This window comes from Haliotis rubra, unplaced genomic scaffold, assembly GCF_003918875.1.
Source record: "Haliotis rubra isolate DU_JTF1 unplaced genomic scaffold, ASM391887v1 Scf117, whole genome shotgun sequence".
Classification (NCBI taxonomy): domain Eukaryota; kingdom Metazoa; phylum Mollusca; class Gastropoda; order Lepetellida; family Haliotidae; genus Haliotis; species Haliotis rubra.
In genome coordinates, this window is record NW_025765081.1 from 762,895 (window position 1) to 781,792 (window position 18,898).

The 18,898-nt window shown below is 39.4% G+C and overlaps 1 protein-coding gene across 3 annotated transcripts in view; it reads left to right on the plus strand.

The window, feature by feature from the left end:
- The window catches only part of LOC124257471 (ras-specific guanine nucleotide-releasing factor RalGPS2-like), a 78,916-nt gene that overhangs the window by 10,358 nt on the left and 49,660 nt on the right, over window positions 1-18,898 (plus strand). The window contains exons 1-2 of one of the 3 annotated variants that reach the window (XM_046691541.1): window positions 3,290-3,497; window positions 17,750-17,844. In XM_046691541.1, the coding sequence (XP_046547497.1) occupies window positions 3,417-3,497; window positions 17,750-17,844 (176 nt within the window). In that variant the 5' untranslated portion in view covers window positions 3,290-3,416. Of the gene's footprint in view, window positions 1-3,289; window positions 3,498-6,925; window positions 7,056-17,749; window positions 17,845-18,898 lie in introns of those variants that run through there. The other 2 variants (XM_046691546.1, XM_046691584.1) reach the window with 2 other exon arrangements.

Here is an 18,898-nt window from a genome sequence, read left to right on the forward strand (position 1 = left end):
GGGTTAATCTGGTTACAAATGGAAATGTAGTCTGTCATACAGACCCTGAAACAAATATACTGAACAACATTAGAAACGCACCACACTAAAATGCACTGACGATGCTCCGATATCATGGGTACATTTCAGTCTGACGGGGATATTTCGTATTATATTGGGTGGTGTGTTTCTAATGTTGTTCAGTATATATCCAAGCCATTGCAAGTCTAGATTATATGGCAAGTCTAGATTTCCACAGTTTCTGAAAATGAAGAAAGTCTCTGGGTCCCATTTAATCATATTTTATGATTGTAATTTAGGAACTGTTCATTTCAGAAACAAGATGTTAGTCTTGGGGAACAGCTGTAGCTACATGTGATGGCATGACATTGGAAAATTCAGCCGGTAAATTTACATACTTTTTGATAAAATTGTCAGTATTGGTTACAAGGCATGATTTGTTATGTAACAACCTTCATTGAACTGTTGGATTTCTGTGGCAATATGGTCCTCAGAACCTTTGCTTGTACAAGTTGTTGCAAGATCGAGCAAAATTGACGAATGAGTGTACAGAGTTTTAGTGAGTGAGTGAGTATGGTTTTACGCCACTTTAGCAATATTCCAACAATATCACGGTGGGGGACACCAGAAATGGGCTTCACACATTGTACCCAATGCCCATGTGGGGAATCGAACCCGGGTCTTCGGCGTGACGAACGAACGCTTTAACCACTAGGCTACCCCACTGCCCCTGTACAGGGTTTTAAATGTGTATATGCAGTCTCATTTAAATGTGAACTTTCACTCCAATGCAATAGCTATATGGTCAAGAACACCTCTTTAAGGCTCATGTTAGGTGGACTGTGAACACATTTCAACAGCTTTATCAAATGAAGGTTACATGGTTGTTGAACCAATCAAAGATCAGCGTTCTGAAGCAATTTGACTTTGTTTCTTTGCTGGGCCGATTCGGAACTTTCAGTCACTACCCAAGAAAATTGACAGGAAATAATAATAATTATCCAGTACTTGCTATGTAAAAGAGTTTCATATTGTTCTGGGGAGGTAGGTGGGGGTCATCAGTTTTGTACACAGTACTGTGTGTGTGTACACATGTACTAGGGATGGGTCAGCAATTTTGTGCATGCCATACAGCGGGGTCACTTACTTTGTACATAAATTTTAGGGGTGTCATTCACATTGTACATGCTTCGCCATAAAAATCATCATCACAGCCATAAGTTATGAACGGTCCCTAAAAGACATGTTTGGGCTAGTTATCTGTAGGGCTGCGCAATATAACCGGTTCAGACATGAAAACGATACGCTGATCGAAAACCGGTATTTTGACATGCATTCAGAAAACGTCGTAACACTCGGAAATCTTCGGATATTTCCTTGTTTCATTTGTGCCAAATATTATTCACATTTTTATTTTATCATGATTAAAATTTGTTATTAAAGGTTAATCAAGCATAGTGATTTGGTTGTGTTTTTGCTTTATAATTCAAGCAGTAACTTGATTATAAGTAGTTTTTTTGTTTAAAAATACTTCATGCAATTTATTGCAATGCAAATCACAATACATGCTTTCGCATCGCAATATATCGCAATATGAATATTCTCTGCAATACCCACCCCTAGTTATCTGAAAGCTCTTGGCACAGGCTAGTGTCTCATGCCATATATTTGTGTGGTGGTAAACCAAGAGAGTGTCAAGGACTTGTTCCCCTGTACTGCCCTGAAGTTGGGAGGCGCCGAGTACTTCCTGTGCACTGTCACAAGGTCGAAGGGTGATAAAACTTGGGTTACTGAGTGGAAGTAACCAAACCAGCTCTACCAAGAGACAGGATTGTTAAGCAGGAACAACATAACAACCAGTCCTTCAATAGCCAAACTGACGTTCTTCTCTTCACTTCTGAAACTGGCTGCTATACAACATCGAATTCTGTTGAGCCCCACTTTACAAGGAACAAGTTGTACAAATGAGGGATAGAGACGACCTTTCAGAATTTACTTAAATCGTCATTAATTGAATAGGGTAGTTCGGTAGTCTAATGGTTAAAACTTTCGCTCGTCACGAAGACCCGGGTTCGATTCCCCACATGACTACAATATGTGAAGCCCAGTTATAGTGTTTTCCCCGACTTGATATTGCTGGAACGTTGCTGAAAAGTAAAAGCGGCGTAAAACCAAACTCCCTCACTCACTTGTTGAATGATTTGGTTGTAGATCTGTTTGTTTGAGAGGTCTGGAAACGATGTAGTCAGTGTTGTTGCCGAAGGGGCTGCTCTTTTAAATGTGGATTTTTAGACAGTTTTGTTAGGCCTGAGGTAGCTGAGATCTTTTTCTTAAAGGTATGGGATGTTTTTTGCTCATGAAATGTCAAAATGATTTCCTTTCTGATCAGCACAGCGTGGGAAAGGATTGCACTAGGTCTGGGGGGATCTTTCAGGTGGTGTATACACTTTTATCCAAACAATATGATTTCAGTCTGTACGCTGCCAGCCTGAAGCCAGAGTCTAGTAAAATTTCTTTAGGTCACTTAATATCATATGACATTGGTCCTTACTGAAACAGACTGAAGGTAATGCAAATTTGAAACAGGCTGAATATTTATACTGAGCAAGAAAAGTTACTGATTGGTGTCACAAATGTGCTTTGAAATGTGACAGCAGGGACGGTGGGGTAGTCTAGTGGTTACAGCGTTTGCTTCAAAAACATTTATTAGCCAAAATGTAACCTTGGCATCCCCAAGGATTATGGAATCTATGTCTTATAATAGCTGTAAGAACTTAGCGCTTTCCAGGGAAAAGTGCTACATTAATTTGCAGTCTGCTGAGATCCATCGACCATTGGCCTCTGATGACCTCTGTCCTGTGTCCCTTGGCCGCCATCAATGGTTCTCATTTGCAGGCCATCATCTTTGAGTTTTGACAAACTCCATAAACAGACCCATAAACCAGCACAGCTTCATAGAGATCCAGTGATTGATTGACCAGGCCATCAACTGACCCCATGGTGGACATTATGGAGCTGGCAGTGCAAGGCATGATACATGTTCCTGACTGCTGCCCATTATCACCACCTTGACCATCTTCATGTGAGCACACTCTTCACAGCGAAATTGATGTTCCTTAAGCAGTTGCTGCCAATCTAACCCCCCACCCCCCTTCCTGCCTCCCCTTCCCTCCCACCCACTCTCCTTGGATCTGTGAGTGGCACATGCCTGTGGAGAGAGATAGGTTTACACTACCAGAGTCTGTTCCTTACTTCTTCACCTCCCTGCTATTTTTAGCCCGATAAGTTATGCTAAGTTTTTGGAAGCAACAAGGTTTCAGACACATGGACGGGTATCATCACAAGTTGGGGCGCGCAGCCCTAAATCCGAGGACAGCAATTTTTTCGACAAACTTGCCAAGTATTACATCTCTGTGATGGAGTTTGACGTTCTGGTTCAGACGATGGATGGCATCCAGCTCTGTCCCCGGAGTGCCTCGCTTTACAGGGCCAGAACGGTAGGTAAAAGGTTTCACACCTCCATTGCCCCTCGACTTCGAGGGCGTCCATCTTGTTAAAAAACCAAAACAAGTTGGGAACTTTGACCAAAGGATGAAGACTTTCCATTCAAGACAATGCTTGTATAAAGTTGTGTTGCCATTTCTAGTCGAAGGTTGCCATGGTACTGAAAGGCATGTGACAGGCACTCACTGTTGTCTCTGGAAGTCCTGTGGCTCGCTTCAACCTCCTGTCCTCCAGTAAATGCTTATGTAAATATCGGACAAAGTGCAAGCTAATGAATGGATAGCTTAGGCTTAAGGACATTGTGTGAGATGTGGTGGTCTCTGTCCGGTCAAGCTTTAAACAGCTTGGGTCGAAATTAATTTTTATCCTAAACATTGTCAGAATGGCTAATGTCCATGAATAACAAGGTTTGAACCCTTCCAGCCTGTGGGTTATTAAACATGGTGAAGGTATGACATCACTTCTTCAACGTAGTGGTTTCCATTACAGATTTCATGTTGTATTGATCAGATTGGAAGCTGTTAATTGAACATGGGGTCATTGTTCACTAGCTTTGGAAAACTTATTTATTCCATTAGTTCGAAGCTTAGATGCCAGTGCTAAATATTGCTATTGCCCATGACAGCCTCAGGTAACATAGCTCATGCTAACATTCTCAGTGGCTGGTATATCCCTTGGTTTATGGCAAAGTTATAAGTATTCTCCATCCTTGCTACTCGCCCCATCCTAGTCTATATAGGATTTAATAAGTGATGTTCTGGAACTGAAGTCACTTGATCATGAGTGATGTCAGATATTCGTGTTATTGCTCATGTAAATAATAGGGATCTTCTGCATGAGGACATTTGCAATATCAAAATACAGTAATTCAAAATGTTTGAATAAAGTTTAAGGAGTGATGTTTTATTTTCTTGTAAATCATATATTCTTATTTTCTTGTATTTACTTAAGAGTTTAGGTTAACATTTGCCGTGAATCCAATTTTTATCTAAATATTCATAAGAATTTATATTTTTAGTGTTTACAAGCAAAAACATTTTTTTTAGTTCCTGCAAGAATGTGCTTCCTTTGAGAAAGTTATCTTAATACATATCTTTACAAGTCCTGTGTTTTTTATACATGAGTTTCTGAAAGACAGTTGTGAAAAAATGTTGGGCATATTAGCGAAATTCAAGGCGTGTTGGTTTTGTCATGAATTTCACTTTTTAAAAAACGGGGATTAATTGCCATATGAGTAACTGTTGTGCAATTTTGTGTGGGCTTATCTCAGTTTCCTTCTTTAACCCAGCTTTAATCCCTTCATCTTGTAAACATGACAATGTTGTGATAAATGTTTATTGTTTAGACGCTGTTGTTCTAGAGGAGGATTGACCATTGTACTTCCATTAAGTCAATATACAAACAAAAGCACAGACAATCTGTAGCATGGCTAAACAATGCTAATTACTTTTGAAAAGGCACTTTACAATAGAAACAATGCGTAGCTTTCTTTGCAGGGAGACAGAGTGGTGTCATGTTTATTGTGCAGTATGTACTGCAGATGAGTTAATGATGCTCATTTCGCCAATTAACACATGTGTTAATTGCAATTAAGAAATATTGAGTTATATTCGGTGAAGTGGCGTATATTTCAAGGTGTTAATTTCATGACTGTCAAACAGCATGTTGCATTGCAGTGATACATGTATCAGATTTGACTAATTATTGTTAATTACACATGTTAATTTCACTGAAGGTCAGTTAGTTGTGTAATAAAGCAGGTCAGGTTGAAGTCATTTCCTGGCGTCAATTTTACCATCTGCTGTACACTGTCTGCTCAGTTCTCCCAAGGCTGAGGCTTGTTTACAAACTGACCTATATGACACCACCGTCCCCCATCTGGTGCCAGCCCTGCCCCCAGGGCATCAACTGGACCCCCCACCCCTACCCCCTGTAAACATCCTCCCATTCAGCTTTGTGATCATTGGGTTTCAGTCTATTTCCTAGATGCCAGTCTTGACCCTGAATGTTTTGGTGGATGCAAGCAGTTTGCATCTTGCTGTAAAGATCTCTTAAACATGGAGACATGTATTACGTGTTTATCTTGTGTAAAGTAAACATTTTGAATGTGAGTTTCACCTAGTTGGCTAACTGCCATAATTAAGCTGGCAAGAGTAATAATTAAGTTGGCAGGAGTAATATGCAGTAATATTTTGTGACAAATTACATTTCCTGTTGAACTGTAGACTTAAACATCATTAAGTGTTTGTCATGTAGCAAGAAGTAGAATTAGAATAGCTTAAAGAACTTTGGTTTCCAGATTATTTATAAACAAACAATCAGTAATTGTGCAATTGTTCAAGAAACTGAACTTTAAAGAATGTCAAGCCGTGTTAGGAGCTGTCATTGTGTTCCAGGAATCAATAATTCTTCTGCAGTCAGAAGTGATGTCCCCACTGTAAACACTGTCATCACTAGTAATAGGTAGGACAGCACTAGGTTATCAGTATACTGTTCTTTTCAAACAAAATATTTTTGTTTGTTTTTTTCCATGTTTTTATTCCCAGAATTATGTTTACAGACTTTTTATATTGAAAATTATGTTTTGTAAGAAATATAGCATGTTTTGGGAAGATATCAATGGTTTAAGTTAAAATTTACACATACTTTCTTTCCTTTCACAGTATCTCAGAAAACAGCTTACTTTACAAGTTAAGTTAAAAAAGACAGAAATAATCCCAAACTGTCCAACCTATTTTCCATAATGCTGTCATTAGATCCATAACAATTATTTTTAGGGCCTTAGTATGAAGATAATAATAGTGGATATTTGTAAAGTGCCAGTGTCCACCAACTGATACATGCTCATTAAAACTATTTACGGAAGGGAAAAAGTCAATTTGAGGCTTTAGTAAAGAGGATCTGCAAGTACAATGAGTGTCATTCACTGTGAAAGACTTCAGCTGCCGATATATCACAATCAGTTTCACAACGGGTATGTTGCAATATACTGCAATACAGTTCATTTGTCAATACACAGTCTGACTTTTCACAATCCTATTTAGACCAAACTGGCAAAAATAATCAATATAATCAATAAGTAATAAATACATCAGATTTCACACATACCCCTGAATACACCTGAGTTTCAACATCCAGCCGATTTCATCTTTACACATACCCTGAATGGTCTGAATATACACCTGGCTTAAAACATCAAGCCGATTTCTTACACTAACTATTCACATACCCAGAACATCCCACCTGAAACAGAGCCACTCAAGCGCAACCCCTTTGAAGTTGCTAATGCCTAATGATCCCAAGCAGGCTGTTGTGAGGCAGTCACGCTTCACCAGTTGTTTATCTTGCAACTAGAGGCTATAGATTGACACTCCTCCAGATATGGGCTGGTGAGCAGGCTTCAGAGAGCCTTTGTCCTAGCAGGTTTATGACCAGGCTCTGCCTGTGACTTGCAGCAATCTCTCTCAGTCAGCATGGAGGACACTACTAGTGAGATCAGTCCTGTTGGATTATGTACCTGTTATGAGAACATCCACACTTCCAAGAGAAAGGTACGAATGGTTTTCATGTGATATTGACATGGCCGTGATGTACATGTATGTGTGTTGAAATGTTTGTGTGCTGAAATGTACAAGTGATGAAATGTATGGGTTTTGAAATGTACGAGTGCTGAAACCTATTGCTGAAATGTACAAGTGTACATTGCCTTAAAGGACTGATAACTGGTGTTTATCATCATGTATAGGTATTTGTAGGTGTAAGGGACATGATATAGGCAAGGACTGGATGGACCTAGTGTTTGAATGTACATGTATGTATCGAAATGTTCCTATTGAAATACTTCCGTAGAGTATCTTATATCTGCACTTGTTTACGGTGTTTTAAGAATGAGATACATAAATGTTGTGTGGGTTCTTTTTGGTTTATGATTGAAATATACATGAAATATATACTGGGATACAGAGGGGGATGTCTGTCAACATTTCACGAGGAATATTGCACTTGTGGGTATATCACCTGTGAAGATATTCGAGAGGTTGTTAAGTACATGTCTAGAACATGTCTTGGGACAAGCCCAAGCTTATAGAAATATGCATAAACGTCTACAGCATCTGACAGTTTATTTGTTGCAATTCACAAGCTGTGTATTGTATTTGAAGCTATTGTTTTAACAATGCCATTCGAAATGAACATGTTTGTCCCCAGTCACCCTGTTTACAAGCTGTCAAAATGCCTGCAATGCCAGGAGCTATGTTCAAGGAGTAGCTAGGTACTTGAAATGGACGTGAAATGTACAAAGATAGAAGAATAACATTGTGGAACCCTGCACAAGTCTTTCATAGGCTGCTTTCTTTATATACGCTTGTATGCTCGTGATCCATTGTTGTACAGTTGTAAAGACAGCCGTAAGTGTTACACACCTGTGCACAGCTGCTGTTGATTGCAATATACAATATACAGGCGTGATGATCATGATTGTAGTTCAGATATATATAGCATGCATGTTATGGTGTACAGTACATAAAGCATTCAACAAGTGCATTACTTGAGCTGAAATATACTCAGTCAATATAGGTCAATCATTGACCATGTCGACAGTGAGCTCTTTCTGTGTTACCACTTCAAATTTAATTGTAAGCAATACAATATTTGAACAATGGCCTTAATTTCTAGGACAGGCTTGTCTGGGTAATGCCTTTCCTGTGTTATCAACATGTCCGGGTTATGCTAGTTGTTGATATCAGCTGCACTGTTGTCAATCTCAGTGTCAACACGGACCATGGAATGAAATAGACAAGCCCACCCCCAGGTTGTGTATGGTCAGATATACAAGTATACAGATAGCTCGTCAAGGGGGACACTCCTTGCCGTGACATAGATGTCAAATCTTGTCTGGTGCTGGTACAAGAGTCGGTATCAAGTATACCACCCACTACCAGTTACGTCAGTGGATGACATTGGATATTTTGTGTGTCAGTACAATCTGAGTCTGTGGTGCACATGAGCACCCAGTGATTGTGTTGATCTTGCATCTTGCATCTCGCCTGGGTTTGATTCTAGTGTGTGGAATATGTGAATCCCATTTCTGGAAATACTTGCTCTGCTAAATCTAGAATATTGTTCAAAGTGCATAAAACAATCACCATTAAAAAACAAATATGAAGGAGACTTGTAATATTCCAAGAACCCAAACACATTGAAGTGAAAGGGTTAGCAAATATGCATCATCTTATGAATGCATTACCATACACTCACACTGGAATCAAGACAAATTAGACGTATATTTCATGACAGTCCCTGAAGTCATCAGTCTTAATGACAACAGACAATGTCTTATTCAACCCCTTCTATGGGGTCAGGTTTAGATCATAGTTCAAAATAAGTGATTTAAAAAAATTTAAGTTTGACATTTTGGCAAGAACAAGAACAATATGATGTGGCAAGAACATAGCATTATGTATCATCTTTTCTAATGTCAACTCGTCACGATATGGCTGAAATATTGTCTGTGTGACGTAAAATTTTAACTGACTTAAATATTGAAAGCCACTTCACCTGACCAATCATTAAACTATATTTCATCAGGTTCTGACGTTTCAATCATGTCCACGCAGCATTTCATTAGAAACTATGTGGTATTGATCAGGGACTGTCTGGTTATGGTCAAGTGGGTCGCCAGTGATGACCCTGTTCTGGACCATAGACCATCCTGGGGATCTGCAGCAGCAGTCTGAGATAGTGCTCTTCGATATCTGTGAAATACATCCCAAGATGTAGTATCATGGGACCCATGTTGATGAGATCTTGTAAAGAGTAATGACTGTCGGTGGTTGGACTCTGTGAAACCAGAGAGCCTCATCCTAATAGGGGCCACTGACCCCCCATCTAAAACCAGTCTCTGGTTTTTGCTTGTAAGGATATTCTAGCTTCAGGTGAATAGTTCCAAGAACCAGTCTTATTGATCTCACCCAGTTATCCATGTAGGACTATTATATGCTGTTTCAAAGGGACGTGACATTGATGATTTTTTGGCCTCAATGGGAAAACTGAAGCTTCGGTTCATTCATCAGCTGAGACAACTGCACATAGATGATGTTGTACAGTCCATTGACAATTCATCATGTGAAATGATGGCTTGGGTATTGCACGTAGCACGGAAAGAAGACCATCTCGTAGATAAGTCTATCTGTGTTGTCTAACAAGCAGGCTCCTCCTGGCAGTGTTATCATCCTGTCTGTCATTCCGTGGTGATCAGTTTCTGACAAGATCCCGTCTACGTGGATTTTAGCAAGTCTCTGTTGATCCAGGGCAAATAAAATTCTTTATAAATCGTTAAGAGCAGCAGCTGAGGTCAAGTGTCAATATAAGGGGTCTATTTCAGGATATCGTTTCTGTGTAGGTGGCAGACAGTGCAGTTTTCAAATTTGAAATGCCCGCTCTTTTTTGATTGATTGACATCAACAAGTGTGGATTTCATTGATGTGTGCTCAGCATTGTCTGTCTCACACCCTCTACCTGATAGGTAATGTTAATTTTGGAAATGTACGAACGCATTCAGGAAAGAATTAAGGTAGGGATTGCGTGACTGTGAGGGTGAATTAGGTAACGTAATTGGTACATGTACTGTGTTTTATGTTTGGGAGTTGTATTAGGTTTGAAATGTTTGTTGAATGTTTGTTTAGTGTACCTGCACGGGTGATGGTTTCAAGGGAGAACGGATGTTTTATTACTGTGACCTGTGAGTGTAGGAAGTGATGCTGAATACGTTACAAAAGAAGCTGGGTTGAAATGTAGCGTCGTTTATTAGCTCCTGTAAAACTTAATTCAACTTGAATGACAACTATGAAAATACTGGTATCACCATAAAACAGGGGTTGTCAGTAAAGATAGATCGCCAACACTGAACAGTACTGACATTTGGGGAGGGAGATGGTTAAGGGTTTTACCCTTTGAATTATCAGGAACAGAGTCGAAAAATATATTTAATTGTATCACTTCTAAATTCACTCACTCCAGGGGTGGAAATAACTTTAAAATTGCTATTGTACTCCGGTACAGTGGCACATGTAAAATCACTTGCCCTGATAATTTTTCCACTATACCGGCCGATTTTTCTTGTTGATTTTAAATAAACAACATAATTAATATTGGGAGATCAACTGGACACCGGTACAGCGTGATATACAAATTAGCTTGCCCGACAGAAAACAACACTGGACTCGGACATCGGGCAATGGGTTATTTCCACCCCTGCACTCACATTACATGTACGGATGCTTTAACTTGATCACTTTGTAGAAATGGTTTATATATGCAAACCCAGCAAATCATTTATTAGTTTCATCATCATTTCCAAATATCTTATTATCTTTGAATTTTCATCGCAGTTCCATACATTAAGCTGACACACAGTGTTAATGTGTTCAAGCTGTCAAATACCCACTCACCCGGCTATATACATAGCTCAGTGTACTTACAAGAGGCCATGCTTGTTGCTTGGCTGTGACCTTTGATTACATAGTTGAGGATTAATAACACCATGTATGTTGTCATGGTTTGACTGATGACCTGTCATGTTCTCATATTTAATTATAGAATTAGGTAAGATTTCAAATTCCTCAGAAATTCTAGGAAAATTTGCAATTGCACATACCCGGAACCCACACCATGCCTATTTTCTGCCCTGTTCAAATTGTAAGATATCGACAAAAATATGGTTGCCTGTTTACTGCGCAAATTGGAATTTAATCCAGGATTAATTCTTGTTGAAGGTATGACAGGCATGCTGTGTTTGCGCTGTGCATTGTTGTCACCAAGTCGCTGATTGCGCTATGGACGTCTCAGTTGCCTGCTAACCACCATCTCAACACACATCACACAAGCTGAAACCCTGAATTGACAGGCACACATTTCAGTGTATTTGCAAGGGTTCAGGATATTGCTGTTAGGACATGGTCGTGAGGATCAGTACACATCAGGACATGGTAATGAACCAGTCAGGAGATTCACAACAACTTCGCTGTCAAGCAGGTTCAGCTTCAACGCAGTATTGATTTTTCAATATTAAACCCAATGTTTGTACAAAATAGTCCTGCTGTGTCAGACTGCAGGGATTTTTACAAATGTCGCATTTGTTTCTTTTAGAGGGGGAGAGGAATTGAAAATTAATTTCCTTTGTTGTACAATGTACAGATGATAGAGAGGTATTAATACCTGCTGAATGCTCTGTATTTGCACAGTATTTGCAAATATTTTAAATCATAATTCAAGATGTAATTAAAGTCTGATAAAGGTGACTTATAAAAGTCTCCATAAATAGACTTGCCTAGTTAGACCAGAATTCCTAAACCTCCATCTTTTAGTACAGCCTTTGAGATAGGCTGGGAGCCATCTTGCGCATGAAACTAAGATAGTTCCTTATGACTATAACCGTAGGTGTCTTGCCATGCAGTAGTGTGAATCATGGTATGCCTGTACTGCACAACAGCTGGGAACAACAAAACACCACAACAGCTGTTGAGTAAAAGGTTATGTTTTATCATGTTAAAGTGATTACTTTGAGGAACTTCCAGGCCTGACTGTGGCTGCTGACTTGAAGGCACATTGTAGCGGACGGTCCAGTATCTTGTGTTGCTGAGATCTCTGTAGACTTACACTTAGTCCCTGAATGTATATAGTTTTAAAAGTAACACATAAACAAATTTGAAATGTGAAAAGACTGCCCCAGTGAGATGGGAAATTCAGACTAAACCTGTCCCTGAAATGTAGATAATAATTGCAACATTTAGTGCTTAAAGCAGCCCCAGTGAGTTGGGAGATTCAGAACCTGGGAAATCTAGACTGGCTCAGGGCTGTGAGCACTGCACTAAGGGCTAGTCAGTAGGGAAATAATGTGGTTCAGTGGGACAGCTAAGATCTCTGGGCAACATATAGGTACATAATGCACCTTTCTTTGCATATTCAGTGTTGAATAAAGCTGGTGTCAGTAAAAGATCTCACATAACCACCTTCAGTGAAGTCTGCAGTAAAAGGACGCTTACCGCCAAATGTGATTCAATCGAGATAAACCATGGTAAGATTATGGATAGTCTATGGTACATTAGACCGAGCTAAGATTTCTCTGCGAAACAGGGCCGTGAGTGTGGGATAAGCAGCAAGCATGAAGCTGGGGTATAGTCAATCAGCAACACTTATACCATGTTCACACTCGATGTTCCTATCAACCATGGTGTAGGCTGCTGATGCCTCAATGCTCAGTGACAAAGCAAGAACATACATAGACTTCCACAGTACAGCAGGTCTCCCTCCCCACACTGATAGTTAGTTGCCATTCCAGTTAGCTAAGGGAATGAACGAATGAATGAATGAATGAATGAATGAATTTTGTCACTCAATCTAGGGTTTGATTTCTTATTTTATTTATTCTCTGAGGTCAAGGGCTCGAGGAATTGGGTGAATTCCCGGGAAATGTGGTTGTGATTGGAGATAATTAAGATGGGTATCCAGGGGACACAATGGCTGTGCAGTTTTAACAGCTGCGTTCACTGTAGGGCTCACTAGCTTGTTAGAAATGTATGTGTGAGGACTAGGTTTATATATATTGATGAGGAGACCCTTGGTGGTGGTAGAACTGGCAGATTGTGTGTGATAGTGCAGGTTGTGTTGTGGAAACACCTGCTACCTTGCCGCATACAAATGATGTTGAACAGACTGTGCACACCTATGCATTATGTAGTGAAATAGATGCATCTGAATGAAAGCGACAACATTCTGCTGTTGTCAGTTTAGGTAAGTCTTCTAACAACCACATCAAATAAAATATATTTCACTATATTGTTGGTTAATATTGGCTCACAATGTAAGTGCTCCATATATAACTGACAATATGTTCATGGAGTGAAATGATCTTTAGTTCATTGTGTCGAAGGCAGACATGCTGCAACACATAACGACGTATGTCACATTACTCCAGGTGATGTTATTGTGCGGGTTTTGCTGTTTCCCTGAGGATGGTAGCAGGCATTAAAACAGCAGCGTAGTGATAACACCCTGAGAAGGGACACACCCAAAACCATGTGAATTGTGCAGTACACTGAAACCCACACTGGCTGCTGCCATATAGCTGTCTATTTCGCTGTCAATCATATCTCTTGTCAATTTCCACATCATTGGCATGTTGTTTCTATCTTAATAGTCCTACTCAGGGGTCTTGTTTCAGTGGCAAGAGAAACCAACAGAAAACAGCATTTTCTCTATGTACAGATGTGTTAGGTTGTCGAGACCAAATTGATGTTTCTCACAAATAGATAGAAATATACACATGTAATTAATTAAATTAATGTTGTGATATGTCAGTCTCGTGGCTGGTCTCATGCATGTAATGATAATGATGTTATAAATAACCTGTTGCCATGGATATCACATTACTGCGCACAGCGACAATGATAGTTAAGTCTTATTACATTGCTATGATTATGTGTCAATTTCACTGTTGGTTACAGCACTTGAAGTCTATTCACAGGTCGTCTGTTTCACTCAGTAGTGTTATGATGATATTGTACAAGGACGTCTAGCTGCCAGGCCCTGACAGTGATGAGAATTCACGGAATGTCTCCCGTATACCACCACAAGGCTAGATTCAGTCATGCATGGAGAAAATACTTTCCAATAGCTGAATAAGTATCAGCTGTGATCAGTTGTGAAGGAAGGGCTATGTAGATGAGAATTCTTAGATTTTGATTAGATGGGTGTTGGTTTTTCTAAATTATGTGGTATAAATAAATTGTTAAAAGCTTGAAAATCTTAGAATGAAAGATAGCGAATAGTTTGTTTGAAACAGCAGATAGTTTGTATGAAACTTTGCGAATACTTTGTATGAAATGGTTCAGTGGTGTAATACGAGATAATATTTAATGTGCACATTATTAACCAAGCCAGGGACACTGTGAAGTCATGCTGAAACCCAGCCATGGTAAAACCTGAACATTTTGAAACACAAGGTTAGGCCAAATCAGAGCGGAACATGTTATTCCGTCAGGGAATACTGAGAATGTCGTCCTACATGTGTAATTGCATCAATGAATGCTGAGAATATGATCCTGCATAGTGGTGTGATTGCGTCAGTTGACAACAGTAATATGATTCCCTTGTTTACAACCAACTTGCGTATTACCACACAGTTTGTTGTTGGAAGATAGTAGTGTACGTAAATGTTGAATGACTGTTGTTGGGACGTTCAGAAGAAAAGATTTGTGAGAACAGGTAACTGCTTCAGGTGGTTATTTACGGATGAACTTACCACAAAATAGCGGACCCTTGTTCTAAAGTTAGAAAGTGCACAAATATTTACTGGGTGTGGGGCTATTCCTGTAGTAGACTGCCTTGATTGCTGTGATAACTGTGAAGCAGGCATTGCTCCCACTGAGAGGGATCGCCCCATCCTCCCTGCTAAACATGCAGATTGATATGAAAAAGCAGCCTGTTTGGTTCAACTTAGCCTTGCTCCAAGGCTGTACTGAGTGCTAGGCCCATGGATTTATAGTAATTCTATCCTTTAAAGAGGGTAGATAAGCAGACAGTAAATGGACACAGTCTGTACGTTTTTAGATTTTAGAAATTATCATATAAACTATTAACTATTATAGTCTTGTGCAAGGCTAGGTTCAGCTGGTTGCAGGCTTGGATCAGTTTTGGGCATTTGCTTCATGAAATAGACTTCAACACAACACTGAGTTAACCTTTAGCATGACTTAAGCACACTTGTATTCTACTTAGTAAATAAACTCTTGTTACATACTTTTTAACGAAAATACTACATGAGGAGAAGGGGTGAACCTTTGTCAAGCGAGACGAGCTATCTATTTCAACAATGCCTTTGTAATTTTAACTGCCTGGGCAACAACAGGCAAGTGCTTCAATTGACTGTTGAGCTGTGGGCAAGTCAAGGTTAGTTTTGTAGGGATTGCTCAGGATATAGTTTCTTTTAGTGCCTTTTTTGTTTAATTTGTTTTATTACAATGAGGAATGAAGAAATTTTGTCAGTATTTTCCCACCAACTTGTTCTTAATGCTTCTGTCCCTGATTTATTGTCCATGAGAAAGGATAATTCCAAATCAATAAAAATGACAGGCAGTATTTGTTATACCATCCTAGAACAAGTATGCCTGTTATGTTAAAATGTATGGTGTAACTATTGTTCATGTCGTGATATGTTTTAGTTGTACATATATGCAATATGTCGGCAGGAATTTGACGTGGCCATGTGTGACATTGATATTTTGTAGTGGATTAACGATGAAGGGTACAACCATGAGAAATATGCATTTCACTTCAACACAAATCCAAATATTTGACACCACCATAAACAATAAAGACAGTAACCACATACAAATACTACACCATGTTTATCACAAAAAGAAGGCATTTTACAGATGGTCGAAGATTAAACAAATAACCCCTTCCTAACAAAAGAGTTCTCATCACAGAACCACTTCAATGTGCAGTTTAGTCAAGGGGATTAACTTTGTCTGAATTCATTGTCTCTGGTAACTCAAGCACGAAACTTAGCCTTGGTTGGAAACACACCATTGTCCGGATGATGCTTTGATGTTGATCTGAGCTGAAACATGGCTGTTTGTTTTTGTCATAAAACCCTGCATTGTTGGATGATGCAATTGATTTATTGCTTGCGGTACCAGGTGTGAAATTGTTTAGGTAATTGGCAGTTGTCTGGAAAAAGTAACTATTTCCCATGTTTATAGGGGTTTAGGATGCTTTGTAGGGCTCATTGTGAGGATTATGCTGACTCGTCAGTAATAGGATTATAATGATTGCATGCAAATCAAGCACTCGGAGAGATTTGCTGACAGGGCAATAATTTAACTTCCAGTGAGTTATTTAGTTTCAACTTCCAGCTTGCATTTTGTTTCAACATCCAGGTACGTTATATGTGGCTGTACATTTGTGGTGATGTACATATCACGTCAGTTTCTCCCTCCCCTCTCTCATGACCTGCGTGCCGAGACAAGGCATACTTGTCAATAACAAATCCATGGCAGATAAACATGACACTGCACCCATGGGCATGTTGGTGTAAAATACATGCTTGTTGTCTGTTATAGAGGCAGGGGAGCTATTGTTAAAGCTTGTTCATTGCAATCCATCACTTGTCAGCTTTGACAGACACACACAGGGCGTACTCCATGACAGATATTGACAGTAAATTGTTGTCTGCATCTCCGAACTGAGGTCAATTGCATTGTTTATCATTTCACATAACAAATGGAACTGTAGCCCGAAAAAATACTTCACATAGTAGTATTATATCCATTTTCAAATGCTTTTTCTAGCAGTGATTGTGAAAATTTGATTATTGTAAAGACTACGCTATATGAGTTTATGATCATTATTATTGCGAATTTGTGAAAATTTCATATTTGAATACAAAAATCTAATAATACAGTGTAAGAACACATTTCAAGTTTATATAAGACGGGTATATGGATGGCAACTTCTTCTTTATGGTATAACATCCATATACTCGTCTTATGTATTCACCAACTTCTATATGCCTCTCAAGAATGTCCCACATGGGCACAATGTGTTAAGCCCATTTCTGGTGCCCCCCACCGTGATATTGCTGGAATATTGCTAAAAGCGGCGTAAAACTAAACTCAGTCAGTCACTCAGTCTCAAGAATGTCACATTTCAAGTTGTATGAAAACAACTAGAGCAGATCTTATTTATTTACAAGTCCTTTTTGTTTCTTCCTATGCAGAGAACAAAAAAACAGAACGGAATTTAACAATAATAGCAGTAACAATCGACCACACAATTTGAGATTTACTGTTATAATGTGTATTTTGAATGTGTAGTCAGCTTAATGGATGCTGACATGGTTCAAATTTATAAAAGTCATTAAGGACTATTTTGTTGCTAGGGTCAGTGGTCAACATGCTTGACTTTCATAGTCAGCTCTGTCAAATCACTATATAGTACATACCTACATCTCCTGACAACATCCCCTACTCATTGTAAGAAAGCCATGTCTATCAACCTTGAGAATCTGTCATATCATTCTGATGACATACATCAGTCAGCCAGGATGCACCGATACATCACCGTGGGAAATGACAAACCTTCTTACTGAGATTCGCTACAAGTTGATAGGCCCACTTGTGCACCTATTGATCGCTTAGCTGACGATATTGAATTTTGTGCTGATCGATTGTTGTACCATTTTCAGACTGTAAAGCGCCATAGTTCCTACCATGGACCTCCATCCAAGCAGCGACAACGACGGAACTTGAGGCGACCGTCCGGATCGTATGTCTATGTCAGGTAAGACGAAGATACATTGCATCATGTTAAGGTCAGGGTCATTGGAGGAGAATTTCTCCCAGCAAGAAAGAGTAGAATGAAGACAAGACATCAAAACGAATTTCAGTTTCACAACCAGTTTTTCACCTACATAATGACCAATTTCTTTTGCCAATATGGATCCTGTCAATTTTAGTCAGATCTGAATTCTCAGTGGCCAAGAAGGGTTTTGTGAATAAAAAGTGTTCAGAATTTGGATGTTGAATATTTGTGGGTGTAATTGACCTTGATTTTACTTCAATGAGGACAGAATAGATATGTATTGACTTGTTTCTATTTCCACTTTTACTAACGACATGTTGAAGTTGTAGTTGACGACATGTAGACCTGCATTGTAGTATTGATTTTTATACATTGAGGAGAACTGGATTTGAAGTTTTGGATGTAATTGCCAAAATGTCATGTTCATTTTATAAAGATGGGGACAGGTACCCAGTGCTGGTGTTGTATCGTGGCTAGAGGTACTGGCGGCGTTCCTCCCCTTCCTTGTTTTGCATGTTCATTTCATAAAGATGGGGACAGGTACCCAGTGCTGGTGTTGTATCGTGGCTAGAGGTACTGGCGGCGTTCCTCCCCTTCCTTGTTTTACATGTTCGTTTCATAAAGATGGGGACAGGTACCCATTGCTGGTGTTGTATCGTGGCTAGAGGTACTGGGCGTTCCTCCCCTTCCTTGTTGTGCATGTTCATTTCACTCGAGTGCACGTTTATTACACATAGGGCCTACTTCCGTACAGTAAGGGTGTCTTCCTACACATAATTATAACTTGCCACATCTGTGTCAGTAACAGTTCAACAGCATGGACCTCTCTCTGTCTGAACCAGCTCCATGTCAATCAATGTTGATTCGGGTAAGCGTATATTTCGCTAGCGTATATTTCACTGAAATAGACATCCTTGGTTTGGGTTTGGCTCTGCAGACATGGCTGTGGGCAAGTTTTTTAAACAGTAACTGATATCTATGTAACACATGTTTCGGATATCTTAATATTGTCACACCCTTGTTATGTCTGGAA